Here is a 14758-nt window from a genome sequence, read left to right as displayed (position 1 = left end):
AAGCACATAGAGGGCTTCATTGATGTTTGGAATAATGAAAAAGAAAACAATCTGAACAGGGCAAAATGCTAAGATTGGACAAAGCTGGATGATAGGCATTTAGCTGTTATTTAAAAAACGTATTACCCAGGAGCTTATCACCCACATCCTTTCCCCTAATAATAATCATGAATTTTATGCCAGGGCCACCACCCTAGAAATCCTGGATGTATCCAAAGGCTCCTGGGAAATAAAAGGTAACTTCCTGGGAGATTGAAGACACATGCTACTAATGTGATACATTCCTTAACTCATTCCTTACAGATAGTGTTTGATGAGTGTCATAAAGCAAAAAACTTATGTCCTGTTGGTTCTTCAAAGCCAACCAAGACAGGCTTAGCAGTTCTAGAGCTTCAGAACAAATTGCCAAAAGCCAGAGTTGTTTATGCTAGTGCCACTGGTGAGTAGCTGACTATTTAAAAGATAGCTGTGGTCTTTTTCAGCTGTAATATTTGGTCTTTTTATTTTGGTCTTTTTCAGGTGCTTCCGAACCACGAAACATGGCCTATATGAACCGTCTTGGAATATGGGGTGAAGGAACTCCATTTAGAGAATTCAGTGATTTTATTCAAGCAGTGGAACGGAGGTAATGCAACTTGACAGTGTACACTGTTTGCTCTCAGAAGCAGTCTAAAAGATGTGTATTGCTAAAACCTCTCTCCCATATGTTAAAGCCCTACTATATTTGATGATAGTTACTGTGTGTTTTAATTTTATTCAGAGGTGTTGGTGCCATGGAAATAGTTGCTATGGATATGAAGCTTAGAGGAATGTACATTGCTCGACAGCTGAGCTTTACTGGAGTGACCTTCAAAATTGAGGAAGTTCTTCTTTCTCAGAGCTATGTAAAAATGTACAACAAAGCAGTCAAGCTGGTGAGATTTCCCCCCTTAATTCCTAGTATTTTTAATGCACCTGCTAATGTTTCTGTTAGTCAGTTTTGTTCAGTGTAATGTGGGTGAGCCCATGAGAATATATATCTCCCAGAAAAAAAAACACATCACCATATCCTTATTTTCCAATATTCCGAGTCTTCTCTTTCCTAATTTATTAGAAATAGCCATTTATTTAAGTTGCATGGTTTTAAAAATCAATGTAATTATTTCCTAAAATACCTTTATCAGTTCTTAAGAATTTTGGGACAGCTATGTAAGCATTCTAAAAATCCTTTCTAGAGATCCCAAAATTACTGAATATACTTCATTAAATTAATGTTAAATGGTCTTGCTTATAGCATTATTTGATTGAACCAGTTATTTTAAAATAATTTGCACTCAAAGTTGAAATACTTAAAATGTTGGTTGTGCATCTTCAGTGGGTCATTGCAAGAGAGCGGTTTCAGCAAGCTGCGGATCTTATTGATGCTGAGCAGCGCATGAAGAAGTCCATGTGGGGTCAGTTCTGGTCTGCTCACCAGAGGTTTTTCAAATACTTGTGCATAGCATCCAAAGTCAAGAGAGTTGTGCAGCTGGCTCGAGAGGAAATCAAGAATGGAAAAGTAAGTTGGAAAACATATTAAGAGATTTCTTCTTTGGTTATGTGTTTCGCTTTTTTTAAATTAAACCTTTTGAGTGTTGAGGTTTCCTATAAAGCTTGCTCTTTTTAAAGGATAGTAGTAAAGTATTAATACAGCTAAGACTAAAAAATACAGGTTTTAAAATAACACTAGCAACGTGTGGTTATAAATAATTAGATAATTCAAAAAATCTAAAGAAATAACCATGACTATAATTTGGCCATCTGTTGATATAACTGCTGATATATACTTATTCAGGTTTTTTTCTTTTTGATGAATATATCTCTACCTAAAACACAAAGATCTGGGATGGGGCTTCCAGTGTGTCCACTGCTGTATGCTATTTCCTAGCTAAGTTCTATTCACGCAGCATCTCTCAAATACATGTAGACTAAATAAATGAGCACATGTGTACAATAATCCTCATTCTTGTTTGAAATATTTTATTATGTAAAATGTCTTTTAAAACCATGTGCTGCATGCTGTTATTTATAATCACTATATTTTCTTTTTCTCCAGTGTGTTGTAATTGGCCTGCAGTCTACAGGAGAAGCCAGAACATTAGAAGCCTTGGAAGAGGGCGGGGGAGAGCTGAATGATTTTGTTTCAACGGCCAAGTAATTATTTTAGTTTTTAATTTTTACTTAGATTGTCAACCTTTTTCATCTCATGGCACACATAAACTAATGAAAATTCTGTGGCACATCAAAAAATATATATATATTTTTGCCAATCTGACCAAAAAAACGTGTAATTTTCATAGGTTCATACTGGATGTCTGTTGTGTTGGCTGTTGCCATTGTTTTATTTGACAACCTAAGGGAAAAGAGGTCGGTGCCCCTACGTTTTAAACATTGGTATTGGATGTTTTAAAAATTCTTGCCGCACACTGGTTGAAAATCACTGGCTTAGATTAACTTCATTTTGGCATTTCCTGAAGCTAAAATTTTTGATTCACCTATATCTTTTTAAGTTTTCCTGATATTATTTTTTGCAGTTCTTTGTGGATCCATACATTGTATCTATTGGAAAACAACAGAAATGCTGAAATGTTAAGCATTTTGACAGCAGTTAATCATACAAGTGTTTGGATGATTAATAAAAGGGCTTGACTTTTGTTTATTTTGCACCTCTTGGAAATGTGACAGCTGGGTCTAGTTTCTGTTTTACTTTCACATTTGTATATTTGAAATTGCAATTTCAATAAGTATATAAGCAACAAGTATAGTTTGTCCCAGGTTAGAAAGCTCTAATAATTGCAAATAGTCATGAAATTGAAAGTTTTAGAAAAATGTCTTGGCATTGTATTTCATTTTGTTTGCCTATCCTGCCAGCTCCTACTGTGGTAATAAAATTAGCAAAATGACTTTTGCCACCATACTATCTCTTGCTTTAGGGCAGTGGTCGGCAAACTCATTAGTCAACAGAGCCAAATATCAACAATACAACGATTGAAATTTTTTTAAAAAAAGATATATTTTTTATTGATTTTTTTACAGAGAGAAAGGGAGAGGGATAGAGAGTTAGAAACATGGATGAGAGAGAAACATCGATCAGCTGCTCCCTACACAACCCCTACTTGGGCGCAGTCAAGGTACATGCCCTTGACCGGAATCGAACCTGGGACCCTTGAGTCCACAGACTGTGATGGTCTATCTACTGAGCCAAACCGGTTAGGGCTGAAATTTCTTTTGAGAGCCACATTTTTAAAACTTAAACTTCTTCTAACGCTACTTCTTCAAAATAGACTCGCCCAGACCGTGATATTTTGTGGAAGAGCTACACTCAAGGGGCCAAAGATCCGCATGTGGCTCGAGAGCCGCAGTTTGCCAACCATAGCTTTAGAGCACATGTGTCAAACACAAGGCCCGCCTGCCAGGCCTTGCAATGTGGCCCGCACCGCGCTGTCATCACTGCACTCCGCTGTCAGTTTATGACATTGTCAGTTTATGACTGTTCAGTAAACCATTCGGCCCGCGATTTAGGCTGGATTTTAGATTTTGGCCCCTTCTCTGATTGAGTTCGACACCCCTACTTTAGAGGATACATTCAAATGGCTCCTTTTTAAAAAGATATAAATAAGAAACACTTTTAAAGGCAAAATATGCCCTTGCTAATCTGTGTTTTCCTGTGCTTGAGTGCCTAGTACTGCCCTTTCTAAAATGATAGTCACGAGGCATGTGTGGATATTGAGGTGACTTTGCTAGTTCAAATTAAGTTGTTCTGTAAGTATAAAATACACACCAAGTTTCAAAGATTTCAGATAAAATAACAAAATAGTTAATTGATTACATGTTGAAATGATATATAATGATATATAATGAGTTAAAATATATTGTTAAAATTTTACGTTTTCTTTTACTTTTTAATGTAGTAACTGGAAAGTAATTTTTACTTGCATTATATTGCAATTGGATTATATTGTAGTTGGACAGCCTTGGCTTAGAATAAATTCATTTGAGTTGGATTATCAGTATTTTGAAAGATTGAACAAAGCATATTAATTATCAATAAAAAACAAAACAACCAAACAGCTCATTGTCACTTTCTCTCTCTTCTACAGAGGAGTGTTGCAGTCACTCATCGAAAAACACTTCCCCGCTCCAGACAGGAAAAAGCTTTATAGTTTGCTGGGAATCGATTTGACAGCTCCAAGTAACAACAGTTCACCAAGGGACAGTCCTTGTAAAGAAAACAAAATAAAGAAGCGGAAAGGTGTGTGTGTGTGTGTGCACGCGCTGTTGTTTTAAATGTTGGTAAAAATAGTACACATTTGAAGCAGATACATTTTGGGAATTAACTACTTTCATTGAATCAGCAAGTGGCTACATATTTTCAGTGTCCCTCATGTAGTTTCCAGTGCACAAGAAACCCTTCTGAAATCATGGCTTGAACCATTTGAATAGTGTTGTCATGGCCCGGCTGGCGAGGCTCAGTGGTTGAGCATTGACCTATGAACCAGTAGGTCACGGTTCAGTTGCCGGTCAGGGCACAGACCCGGGTTGTGGGCTTGATCTCCAGTGTGGGGTGTGCAGGAGGCAGCCGATCAGTGATTCTCATCATTGATGTTTCTATCTGTCCATCTCCCTCTCTGAAATCAATAAAAATTTATTTTTAAAAAATAGTGCTAGCCTGGTACTAAGCACTGGCATCCTTATGAAAGCAGTTAGGTTTTCAGTTTGTAGACAGGAAATTAAGGTACAGGGAGGCAAACAGGTTAAGGAGGTTTCTCAGGTTCACAACAGCTAGTGGGTGATATATGGGAAGCAGAATCCAGGCCTTTATGTTGTCAAAACTGCACATATGTGTATTTATAGTCTTATTTAAAGAGGCTTCTGTTAGTTTATTATTTCATAATTGAAATACATGAGCCAATGTTTGTTAGACATTTTATAGTAATACAAACATGGGTTTGTGTTAAGGTGCTTACTAAGTTGTTTGAGACGTTGCCTTCTCGGGCTCTTTATAAAGGGTGATAACTTACTGTGAAACCTGATGCTGTGAACTCAAAACACAATGCCTGATAATTTAACCTTGTTTCATTCATTCTAAGAAATACATTTTCTAATGTGCCTGAAAGTGGCTTGATTATTATAGTATAATTGGCAGTGTTTTTATTATCTTAGTGTCATGGCATGAAAAGTAATGCTGTTTCAGATATCTTCTGAATATTAAGTAACATAATTCAAATCGGCACCTTCTGTGGCTTTAAAAGAACATTTTTATCTATTGTTTGTACTGTTGAACCTTGAACAACACAAGAGTTAGCAGCAACCCCCCTCAAGTGAAAAAATCTGTGCAACTTTTGACTCCCCCAAAACCTAACTACTAACAACCTGTTGTTGACTGTAAGCCTTACCAATAACACGGACAGTTAACACATTTTTTGTGTTATATTCTGTGTATTATATACTGTATCTTTATAATAAACTAAGACAGAGAAAAGGAAATGTTTATTAAAAGCATTAGATTGTAATAATGACACAGTACTTACTGAAAAAGATCAGCACATAAGTGGACTTATGCAGTTCAGACCCATGCTGTCAAGAGTCAGCTGTATTCCAGCAAATTTATATGTGTGTGTGTGTGTGTGTGTGTATGTGTGTGTGTGTATATATATATCTCTTTATTGATTTCAGAGAGGAAGAGAGAGGGAGAGATAAAAACATCAATGATAAGAGAAAATCTCGCTGCCACACATACACACACACCATGAGGGATCAAGCCCACAACCCAGGCATGTGCCCTTAACTGGAATCAAACCTATGATTCTTGAGTCTGCAGGCCGACACTTTATCGACTGAGCCAAACCGGCTAGGGCTTTAATATATTTTTTTTAAGTATTCTGTAAAACTGATTATTTAGACTTTTTCTCTCAGCTTGATAAACAAATTGTGACAGCACCAGAGATTCTTTTTTTTATCTCTGTTCTGATTTCATTTGAAACTTGTGCACTTGAAGGCAGTCTTAAGTTTTTACATTTGTCTGCAATTTTTTCTTAAGAATAAATTGAACATAACCTAATTTCTGGTAGTCCAAAAGGTTAGCGCTTTTTTGTAAATTTTATTTCTTCTTGTATATTTACATAAATGCTTCTCTGCTACCGGTCTCATTTGAATTAACTCATGAACTAAATGTGATTTCTTGGATTTTGAGGACATTGTGTTTGTTTGGCTGACTGTCTTGTCCGGGGTTTGAGGGTAGGTGACGAAATAACTCGAGAAGCCAAGAAAGCACGGAAAGTGGGAGGCCTCACTGGGAGCAGCTCTGACGACAGCGGGAGCGAATCCGATGCCTCTGATAACGAAGAGAGTGACTATGCGAGTTCCAAGAACCTGAGTTCTGGAGATGACGATGACTTCAACCCGTTTAGAGATGAGTCCAGTGAGGACGATGAGGATGGTGAGTTCATCAGTGTGACGGACGGAAGCTGAGGGGCCATTCCTTCTGGGTATTTGACGTGGGATATTGTAATAACTAACACCTTTTATCCTCTGTGAAGTAAACACATGACACAGATTCTATAGTTTTGCTTGGTGGAGAGCTCCTCGGCTGTCTGTCATCTGGAGGGTTAGCTCACTTAGGTGAGATGATCTTAGTTTTGCAGTTATTTTAACCTCACACCATGGACTTGTGTGAGGATGCACTGGACATTGTGGTTGGAGACCGTTTACAAGTTATCTGTTAACAATACAAAAAAGCTCAATGGTCCTGTCCTTTGAAGATTCCCACTTGTTTAACAAATGATTTGACACCTATCTTCTCTTAACTTTCAGATCCTTGGTTAATCAGAAAAGACCACAAGAAAAACAAAGATAAAAAAAGAAAGAAAAGTATAGATCCAGATTCTATTCAAAGTGCCTTATTAGCATCAGGTCTTGGATCAAAACGACCTAGTTTTTCGTCCACACCAGTTATTTCACCTGCTCCTAACAGTGCACCAGGTATCCATGTGAAAGCTTGCTTTGTCTGTGAAATGTACTTTTTATTTAAACAAAACAAATGTTTAAACTTTATTGGTTTTTAACAAATGTACTTTATCTAGCTAACAGCAATACCAACAGCAACAGCAGCCTTATAACAAGTCAGGATGCCGTGGAAAGGGCCCAGCAAATGAAGAAAGACCTACTTGATAAACTAGAAAAATTAGCTGAAGACCTCCCTCCTAATACCCTGGATGAGCTGATTGATGAACTTGGCGGTCCTGAGAATGTTGCTGAGGTATGTAGGATTTGAGCAGGGCTGTGTCTCTCCTTGGTAATTTTTGCCACCTTTAAAACCCTGAAGAATGAGTGATATTTTGGGGATCATCACATAATGATCTGTCTATTATAGTTTCCGCAGATCTTAGGGCCCTTGTTCTTATTCTGTTCTCATCCCAAGCTCCTAGTATCTGCCTGTCTGTCTTGAGACACTCCCCTCTGTCCCTGCGCCGCAGGCGGCATCTGATCGTTGCCACATGTCTGCTATCTCCACTGGAATCTGAACTTTTCAAAACCAGGGGCTATGTTGCAATGTCTCTCCCGCAGTGCCTGGTGCAGTGCAGGCTGTGCAACCCAGGTTGGCTCATCATCCCTTTTGCCTCGCACCAGGTTTCTGCGGGGAAGGAGTCCTGGGTCTGAATCAGGCACCTCGATTTTAAGTGGCAATTTGTAAGTGGCACGGTTTGTTTGGCTTTTCAGATGACGGGCCGCAAGGGGAGGGTCGTAAGCAACGATGATGGAAGCATATCTTATGAGTCAAGATCTGAACTTGACGTCCCCGTGGAAATATTAAATATCACAGAAAAACAAAGGTTTATGGATGGAGATAAGGTATGTTTTCCTGGGATGCTTTCTTTTTTTCCTTCCTTTTGTGGAATGCTTTTCAGCGACAAGAATACTGTCCATATAGTTAGACATTTAGATTAATCTTTTTTTTTTTTTTTTTTTTTTTTTTTTTGTATAGCAGAGGTGGAAATTTATTAAAGAACAAGTACAGACTCCCACAGGGGGAGGGGGAAAGGGTCCCCTAGATTAATCTTTAGAAGGTTTTTTTCTTTTAATATGAATTGTCCCTGTTGAATATTATCCTTTTTTTTTTTTTTAGTAATTTTACACAAACATCGAACATTTACATGTTTTATATATTTTCAAAAATATTTTTAAAATTCGTTTCAGAGAGGAGGGAGAGGGAGAGGGAGAGAAACATCAATGATAAGAGAGAATCATAGAAGGGCTGCCTCCTACACACCCTCAATTGGGGATCAAGCCTGAAATCTGGGCATGTGCCCTGACCGGGAATGAACTGTGACCTCCGGGTTCATGGGTTGTTGTTCAACCACTAAGCCATACTGGCATGTTCTAAACTTTAAGGACATTTCCTGGACCTTGTTCACATTATCACTGCCTACTGGCTGGAGCATGTCCACACTTAGCTTCAAGGGAGCCTGGGAAATGTAATCTTCACTCTGGGCCTCCATGCACCCAGCTAAACCGGGGGTTTCTGTAGTTTAGGAAGAGGAGAGCTGGTATTGATGGATCCCCAGTAATCTACCTAAGGACTTTATTTACACTTCCCTGCTTGTCTTTGTGCAAAGACTACCTTGTTTTACTCTTATATTTGATACAGAATATTGCTATCATCTCGGAAGCTGCCAGCTCAGGTATTTCATTACAAGCAGATCGGAGAGCCAAGAATCAACGACGGCGAGTTCACATGACTTTGGAGTTGCCCTGGAGTGCAGACAGAGCCATTCAGCAGTTTGGTAAGGGACATCTTAAACTCCACATACATGTAGATTTTGGAAGTGTTGTGTGTAGCATGTACCTTATGTACTACATCATGAATTTATGCTTGTTTTACTTATTTAATATTTTTTCTTTCATACCTGTTTTAAAAGATGTAAGGGAGCTGAAATCAATTTGGCTCAGTAGATATAACATCAGCCTGTGGACTGAGGGGTTCCGGGTTTGATTCCGGTCAAGGGCATGTACCTTGGTTGTGGGCACATCCCCAGTGGGGGGTGTGCAAGAGGCAGCTGATAGGTATTTCTCTTCATTCATGTTTCTAACTTTATCTCTCTAAATTCCTCTCTGTAAAAAATCAATAAAAATAAAAAGATGTAAAAGATCTGCAGTGGGGCTTCATTGGGCTTGTGCCATTCTCTCCTAGAACAGGGTTTCTCAGGCGTGTCTTCATTACAGACCTTTAGGTTGGTCAGGGCATGTCAGAGCAGCTGCTGCTCATGTCCTTTTCAATCCCCACAGCCCTTCACTCAGGCACATTGCTCCTCCCCTCCTTCCATCTTCATGTCCCTGGGACCCGGTGATTATAAACAAGAATCTGGGCAGAATCCAGAGCAGCTGTGCATCAGCAACATTGTGGTTAACCAAACTGGGGTAGCAATAGTGATATGTTTCACATTTAACAGTTCTATACTTTCCCTCTTGTTTCAGGGTTTCTGAATCCCATCTTAGTGTTAAATGTTAGGAATAGATCTCAGAATTCTCTGTTTCTAGTGAATACAATCTGATTTATTTTTTTAATGTGGTTACAGGACGAACGCATAGATCAAACCAAGTTACTGCACCTGAATATGTCTTTCTAATTTCTGAATTGGCGGGAGAACAAAGATTTGCATCTATTGTTGCTAAAAGACTTGAGAGTTTGGTAAGTTTAGGAATTGTATAGATGTATGTAAAGTCTGGTGTATGTTACCTGTCTGATTGGAAATTTTATGTTTTGATAGGGGGCACTTACACATGGTGACAGAAGAGCAACAGAATCCAGAGATTTGAGCAGGTTCAACTTTGACAATAAGGTACATTTCAGATTCCATCTCTGGTCTCGCAGTAGTGTGCTGGGTTCTCGGAAGGTGGGGGCTGTTGAAAACCTAGCAGTGCTACCGCTCCGTGTTTTGCTGTAAAATCATGGTTTCCCATAGGCAGGAAGACAAGATTTCACAGGTCTTCAGTGATCAGCTCTGCAATATAGTTATCTTTTTATTCCTCTTGAAAATAGGACTGTAACACCTGTTTGTGAATGAATGAGATGTAAGTTCCCAGAAGTTCTTGATTGAATGTCTGCTATGTGAAGTAGGCATTAGGCAGTGCAGAATATATACAAAGTTAATTTATTTCTGCTGTTTTTGATTCTGTGATATAATTATCATTTTTATAGTATTGACTTGGCAGTGTGACTAAAGAGTACCCAAATGTTAAAATTGGTTTGTTTATTTGTTTTATTGCAGTATGGAAGAAATGCATTAGAAATTGTCATGAAATCCATTGTAAACCTAGATTCTCCTATGGTATCACCACCTCCAGACTACCCTGGAGAATTCTTCAAAGGTAAATTTTTTTTTTTTAATATATTTTATTGATATTTTATAGAGAGGAGGAAGGGAGAGAGATAGAGAGCTAGAAATGTCGATGAGAGAGAAACATCAACCAGCTGCCTCTTGCACACCCCCTACTGGGGATGTGCCCACAACCAATGTACATGCCCTTGACCGGAATCCAACCTGGGACCTTTCAGTCCGCAGACCGACGCTCTACCACTGAGCCAAACCAGTTTTGGCCAAAGGTAAATTTTAAGAATAATCATAACAAAGGAAAATGAGTACTGATGAGGTACTCAAACCTGTTCTAACGTGCAGTGTCGTTTTTACTTTTTATAAAACTTAGAAATTGAAAGTTATTAGACACCTAAGTTGATCAATTGTAATAAGCAGTCGATTTATTAAATTTTATTCAAGTGAAGATGTTTTTGCTCTTGCTAATGTACTGTGTGTTACTACTAGATTGATGGAGGAAAGTGTTTTTAGGTTCTTTTGAAATCACTATGTCCTATAGCTTTTATAATTAAATTTGAAAGTTAAAGTACCTTGGTTAATAATCTGTGGAGATTGGTGGGGGGTAGATAAAATTGGCCACGTGTTAACAGTTGTTAAAATGGGGTAATGAGAATGTGGGGGGGTCACAGCATTTTATTTACATATGTACGTGTTTGGAAATGTTCATCCTTATATAATAAAAAGCTAATATGCAATAGACCAAATGGCGGAACAACCAGTCACTATGATGTGCACTGACCACCAGGGGGTAGACGCTCAATGCAGGAGCTGCCCCCTGGTGGTCACTGTGCTCCCACATGGGTAGCTGCGCTCAGCCGGAAGCCAGGCTCATGGCTGGTGAGTGCAGTGGTGGTGGCGGGAGCCTCTCCTGTCTTTGCTGCAGGTGGACTGTAGGGAGCAAGGGGTCCAGGCTGTGAGAGGTTGTAGGCCGGGCTGAGGGACACACACACACACACACACACACACACACACACACCAGTGCACGAATGTTGTGCAGAGGGTCTCTAATCCTATATAAAGAGATAATATACAAATGGTCATTATGCCCTTTGCCAGGGCCAGGGCACCTGAAGCCATGCCCCCAGGGCCAGGGTCGGGGGACCTGAGGCTGGACCCCCTTCCCTGTGGGGCTTGATGGGAGGGACTGGCTGGGGCTGGGTATTATAAGATTTCAAGGCGCAAGTGGGTCAGCGGGGACTTGACTTTGGGCCCCGTGGTGCACCCCAGACTCTTGACAGGGGAGATTTTCATATACATTTTACTAATATTTAAAAAAACATATTTTAGCCGAAACCAGTTTGGCTCAGTGGATAGAGAGTCGGCCTGCGGACTGAAAGGTCCCGGGTTCGATTCTGGTCAAGAGCATGTACCTTGGTTGCAGGCACATCCCCCCAGTGGAGGGTGTGCAAGAGGCAGCTGATTGATGACTCTCTCTCATCGATGTTTCTAACTCTCTGTCCCTCTCTCTTCCTCTCTGTAAAAAATCAATAAAATATATTAAAAAAAAAAATATATATATATATATATATATATATTTTTTTTTAATTGATTTTTTAAAAAATCAATAAAATATATTAAAAAAAAATATATATATATATATATATTTTTTTTAATTGATTTTTTACAGAGAGGAAGGGGGAGAGAGAGAGAGATAGAAACATCGATGAGAGAGACATCGACCAGCTGCCTCCTGCATACCCCCTACTAGGGATGTGCCTGCAACCAAGGTACATGCCCTAGACCAGAATTGAACCTGGGATCCTTCAGTCCACAGGCCGACGCTCTATCCACTGAGCCAAACCGGTTTCGGCTAATTAATTCCCTTTTGATGTGCACGAATTTCATGCAATGGGCCACTAATATTAAATAAAAGAAAATTCTAGGTAGTGTTAAGGAAATTCTTAGACCTATCTCTCAGATCTGTAGTATAGACTCTACCCCATAAATGTAAGTAGTCCAGATCGATTCAGTAGCTCAGGAAACTATGAATATATTTTGGAAAATAGATGTAAGAAGTAGTAAGATGTATCATTGTAGAGTTAGAGTTTTCACTGGAAGGGCATTTCCAGTTCTATAGTCTTGGCCTTGTTGTCTCTCTTCCTCTCCCCTTCTCGTTAAAATTACATGTTACTTACTCATTGTAAGTAAGGAAAGAAACCTAAAGTGTATGGTGAGGAGTCAGTCTTGACTTAACTCCCACCTTCATTTCCACCATCAAGGTTACAGATGTTGACAATCTAAACAGTGACAGCCTTCCAGCATATTTTCTCCCATTTTCATCTAACTACATCTTATTTTTTAAATGCAGTTAATACTGCTTTTACAAAGTACTTCTCACTGAATACCTTGCTGGCATCTCTTACAAGCCACTAACTGTAACAATAAAACTTTTTTAGGAGCTGCATAATGTTCTTTAGTACCTTTTTAGGAGCTAGCTCATATAAGTTTTTCTAGTTATTTAATAACTGGCATTTAGTAGGCTTTCCTGTGTTTGCCATTACAGACAGTTCTGGGATTATATCCTTTTGGTCAGGGTGTGGCAAAAGTAGGTTTACAGTTGTGGGTACTTAATTTTTGTATTTAATGTGATTTCTCATAGGAACAACTAAACCTACATTTGCCCCCCCATACAAGTAATTTATGGGGACAGGAAGGGTTCCCAAAGAAGTTTTTGCAGTAGAGGTCACTGGCCACACAGTTGTCATCTGCAGAATCTAGACAGTTTTGACCATGCAGAATGAAGTGTGTAAACAATGTCGTCATGCTTCCTGTTGACCTTTCCCTCACTTCTTTATTCTGTAAGACACCAGTGTTTTTTAAAGGTCCAGAAACTGCTCTCTTAGTAACAAAATTCAGAACATGCTTACTATTACAGATGTTGTTTTTTGTTGCAAATTCTATGGGTGACAGCTGGTAGTCAAAGATATCCACTGCCAAAGATTACTGTTGGGAAGATGAGGTTTTAAAAATTTTATTTTAGAGAGAGAAACATCGATTTTTTTCGTTGTTTTTAAAAAAATATATTTTATTGATTTTTCACAGAGAGGAAGAGAGAGGGACAGAGAGTTAGAAACATCGATAAGAGAGAGTCATTGATCAGCTGCCTCCTGCACACCCCCTACTGGAGATGTCCCCGCAACCAAGGTACATGCCCTTGACCGGAATCGAACCCAGGACCTTTCAGTCCGCAGGCCGACGCTCTATCCACTGAGCCAAACCAGTCTCGGCGAAACATGATTTTTTTATTCCTCTTATTTATGTATTCATTGGTTGACTCTTGTATTTATGTAACCTGACCAGGAATTGAATCAGCAACCTTGGTGTATCAGGATGATGCTCTAATCAACCCAGCCAGGGCCATAAGATATTAAATGAAATATCGATACTAAACTAGAGTGTGAGGCTTATGTACTGTAGGAGTTCTGAGTGTCTAAAGACCTTTGGTCCTGTTGATTCCATTTAATTTGGCTAATAGGAACTGTGGAAGATACATAGCTTCTGTCTTAGTGCTAGAACTTGATCTAATTTGATTAGGCACGTGACGGTTCATTTGGGTTTTGAGATTTTTTATTAATTTATTTTCTTACAGATGTTCGGCAAGGACTGATAGGGGTTGGCCTGATAAATGTAGAAGACCGCTCAGGAATTCTAACTCTAGATAAAGGTACTGGTATTAGTTTTGTATATACACAAAGCTGTTGCTGTTTTCGTAAAGCCCATTTTGTTATTTATGCCTTTATCAACTCCAAGGGGGAGGTTCAAGTTTGTAATTTTTAAAAAAATATATATATTTTATTGATTTTTTTACAGAGAGGAAGGGAGAGAGACAGAGAACCAGAAACATCGATGAGAGAGAACCATCGACCAGCTGCCTCCCACATAACCCCCACCGAGGATGTGCCCACAACCAATGTACATGCCCCTGACCAGAATCAAACCTGGGACCTCTCAGTCCGCAGACCTCTCTGTCCACTGAGCCAAACCGGCTTCTGCTCAAGTTTGTAATTTTATTTTTTTATTTTTAATATTTTATTGTTTTTTTTACAGAGAGGAAGGGAGAGGGATAGAGAGTTAGAAACATGGATGAGAATCATCAATCAGCTGCCTCTTGCTGGGGATGTGCCCGCAACTATGGTACATGCCCTTGACTGGAATCGAACCTGGGACCTTTCAGTCTGCAGGCCAACACAGTTTGTAATTTTTTTTTTTTTTTAATATATTTTATTGATTTTTTACAGAGAGGAAGAAAGAGGGATAGAGAGTTAGAAACATCGATGAGAGAGAATCATTGATCAGCTGCCTCTTGCACATCCCCCACTGGGGATGTGCCTCAGTTTGTAATTTTTAATCCCTCATTACTGAGTGCT

At 39.1% G+C, this 14758-nt stretch overlaps 1 protein-coding gene across 2 annotated transcripts in view; it reads left to right on the top strand.

The window, feature by feature from the left end:
* Window positions 1–14758, top strand: part of SBNO1 (strawberry notch homolog 1) — a 52581-nt gene that overhangs the window by 22744 nt on the left and 15079 nt on the right. For both annotated transcript variants that reach the window (XM_084867774.1, XM_084867773.1), the window contains 15 exons: window positions 304–439; window positions 520–625; window positions 761–914; window positions 1355–1537; window positions 2075–2172; window positions 4119–4270; window positions 6260–6457; window positions 6832–6999; window positions 7101–7276; window positions 7738–7869; window positions 8666–8801; window positions 9594–9706; window positions 9786–9857; window positions 10287–10386; window positions 13981–14055. In XM_084867774.1, the coding sequence (XP_084723900.1) occupies window positions 304–439; window positions 520–625; window positions 761–914; window positions 1355–1537; window positions 2075–2172; window positions 4119–4270; window positions 6260–6457; window positions 6832–6999; window positions 7101–7276; window positions 7738–7869; window positions 8666–8801; window positions 9594–9706; window positions 9786–9857; window positions 10287–10386; window positions 13981–14055 (1999 nt within the window). The remainder of the gene's footprint in view (window positions 1–303; window positions 440–519; window positions 626–760; window positions 915–1354; window positions 1538–2074; window positions 2173–4118; window positions 4271–6259; window positions 6458–6831; window positions 7000–7100; window positions 7277–7737; window positions 7870–8665; window positions 8802–9593; window positions 9707–9785; window positions 9858–10286; window positions 10387–13980; window positions 14056–14758) is intronic.

The sequence above is a fragment of the Pipistrellus hanaki genome, assembly GCF_964339955.1.
Source record: "Pipistrellus hanaki genome assembly, chromosome: 19".
Taxonomy (NCBI): Eukaryota; Metazoa; Chordata; class Mammalia; order Chiroptera; family Vespertilionidae; genus Pipistrellus; species Pipistrellus hanaki.
Note: the sequence above shows the minus strand (reverse complement) of the source record. Positions and strands in the feature narration are given on the sequence as shown.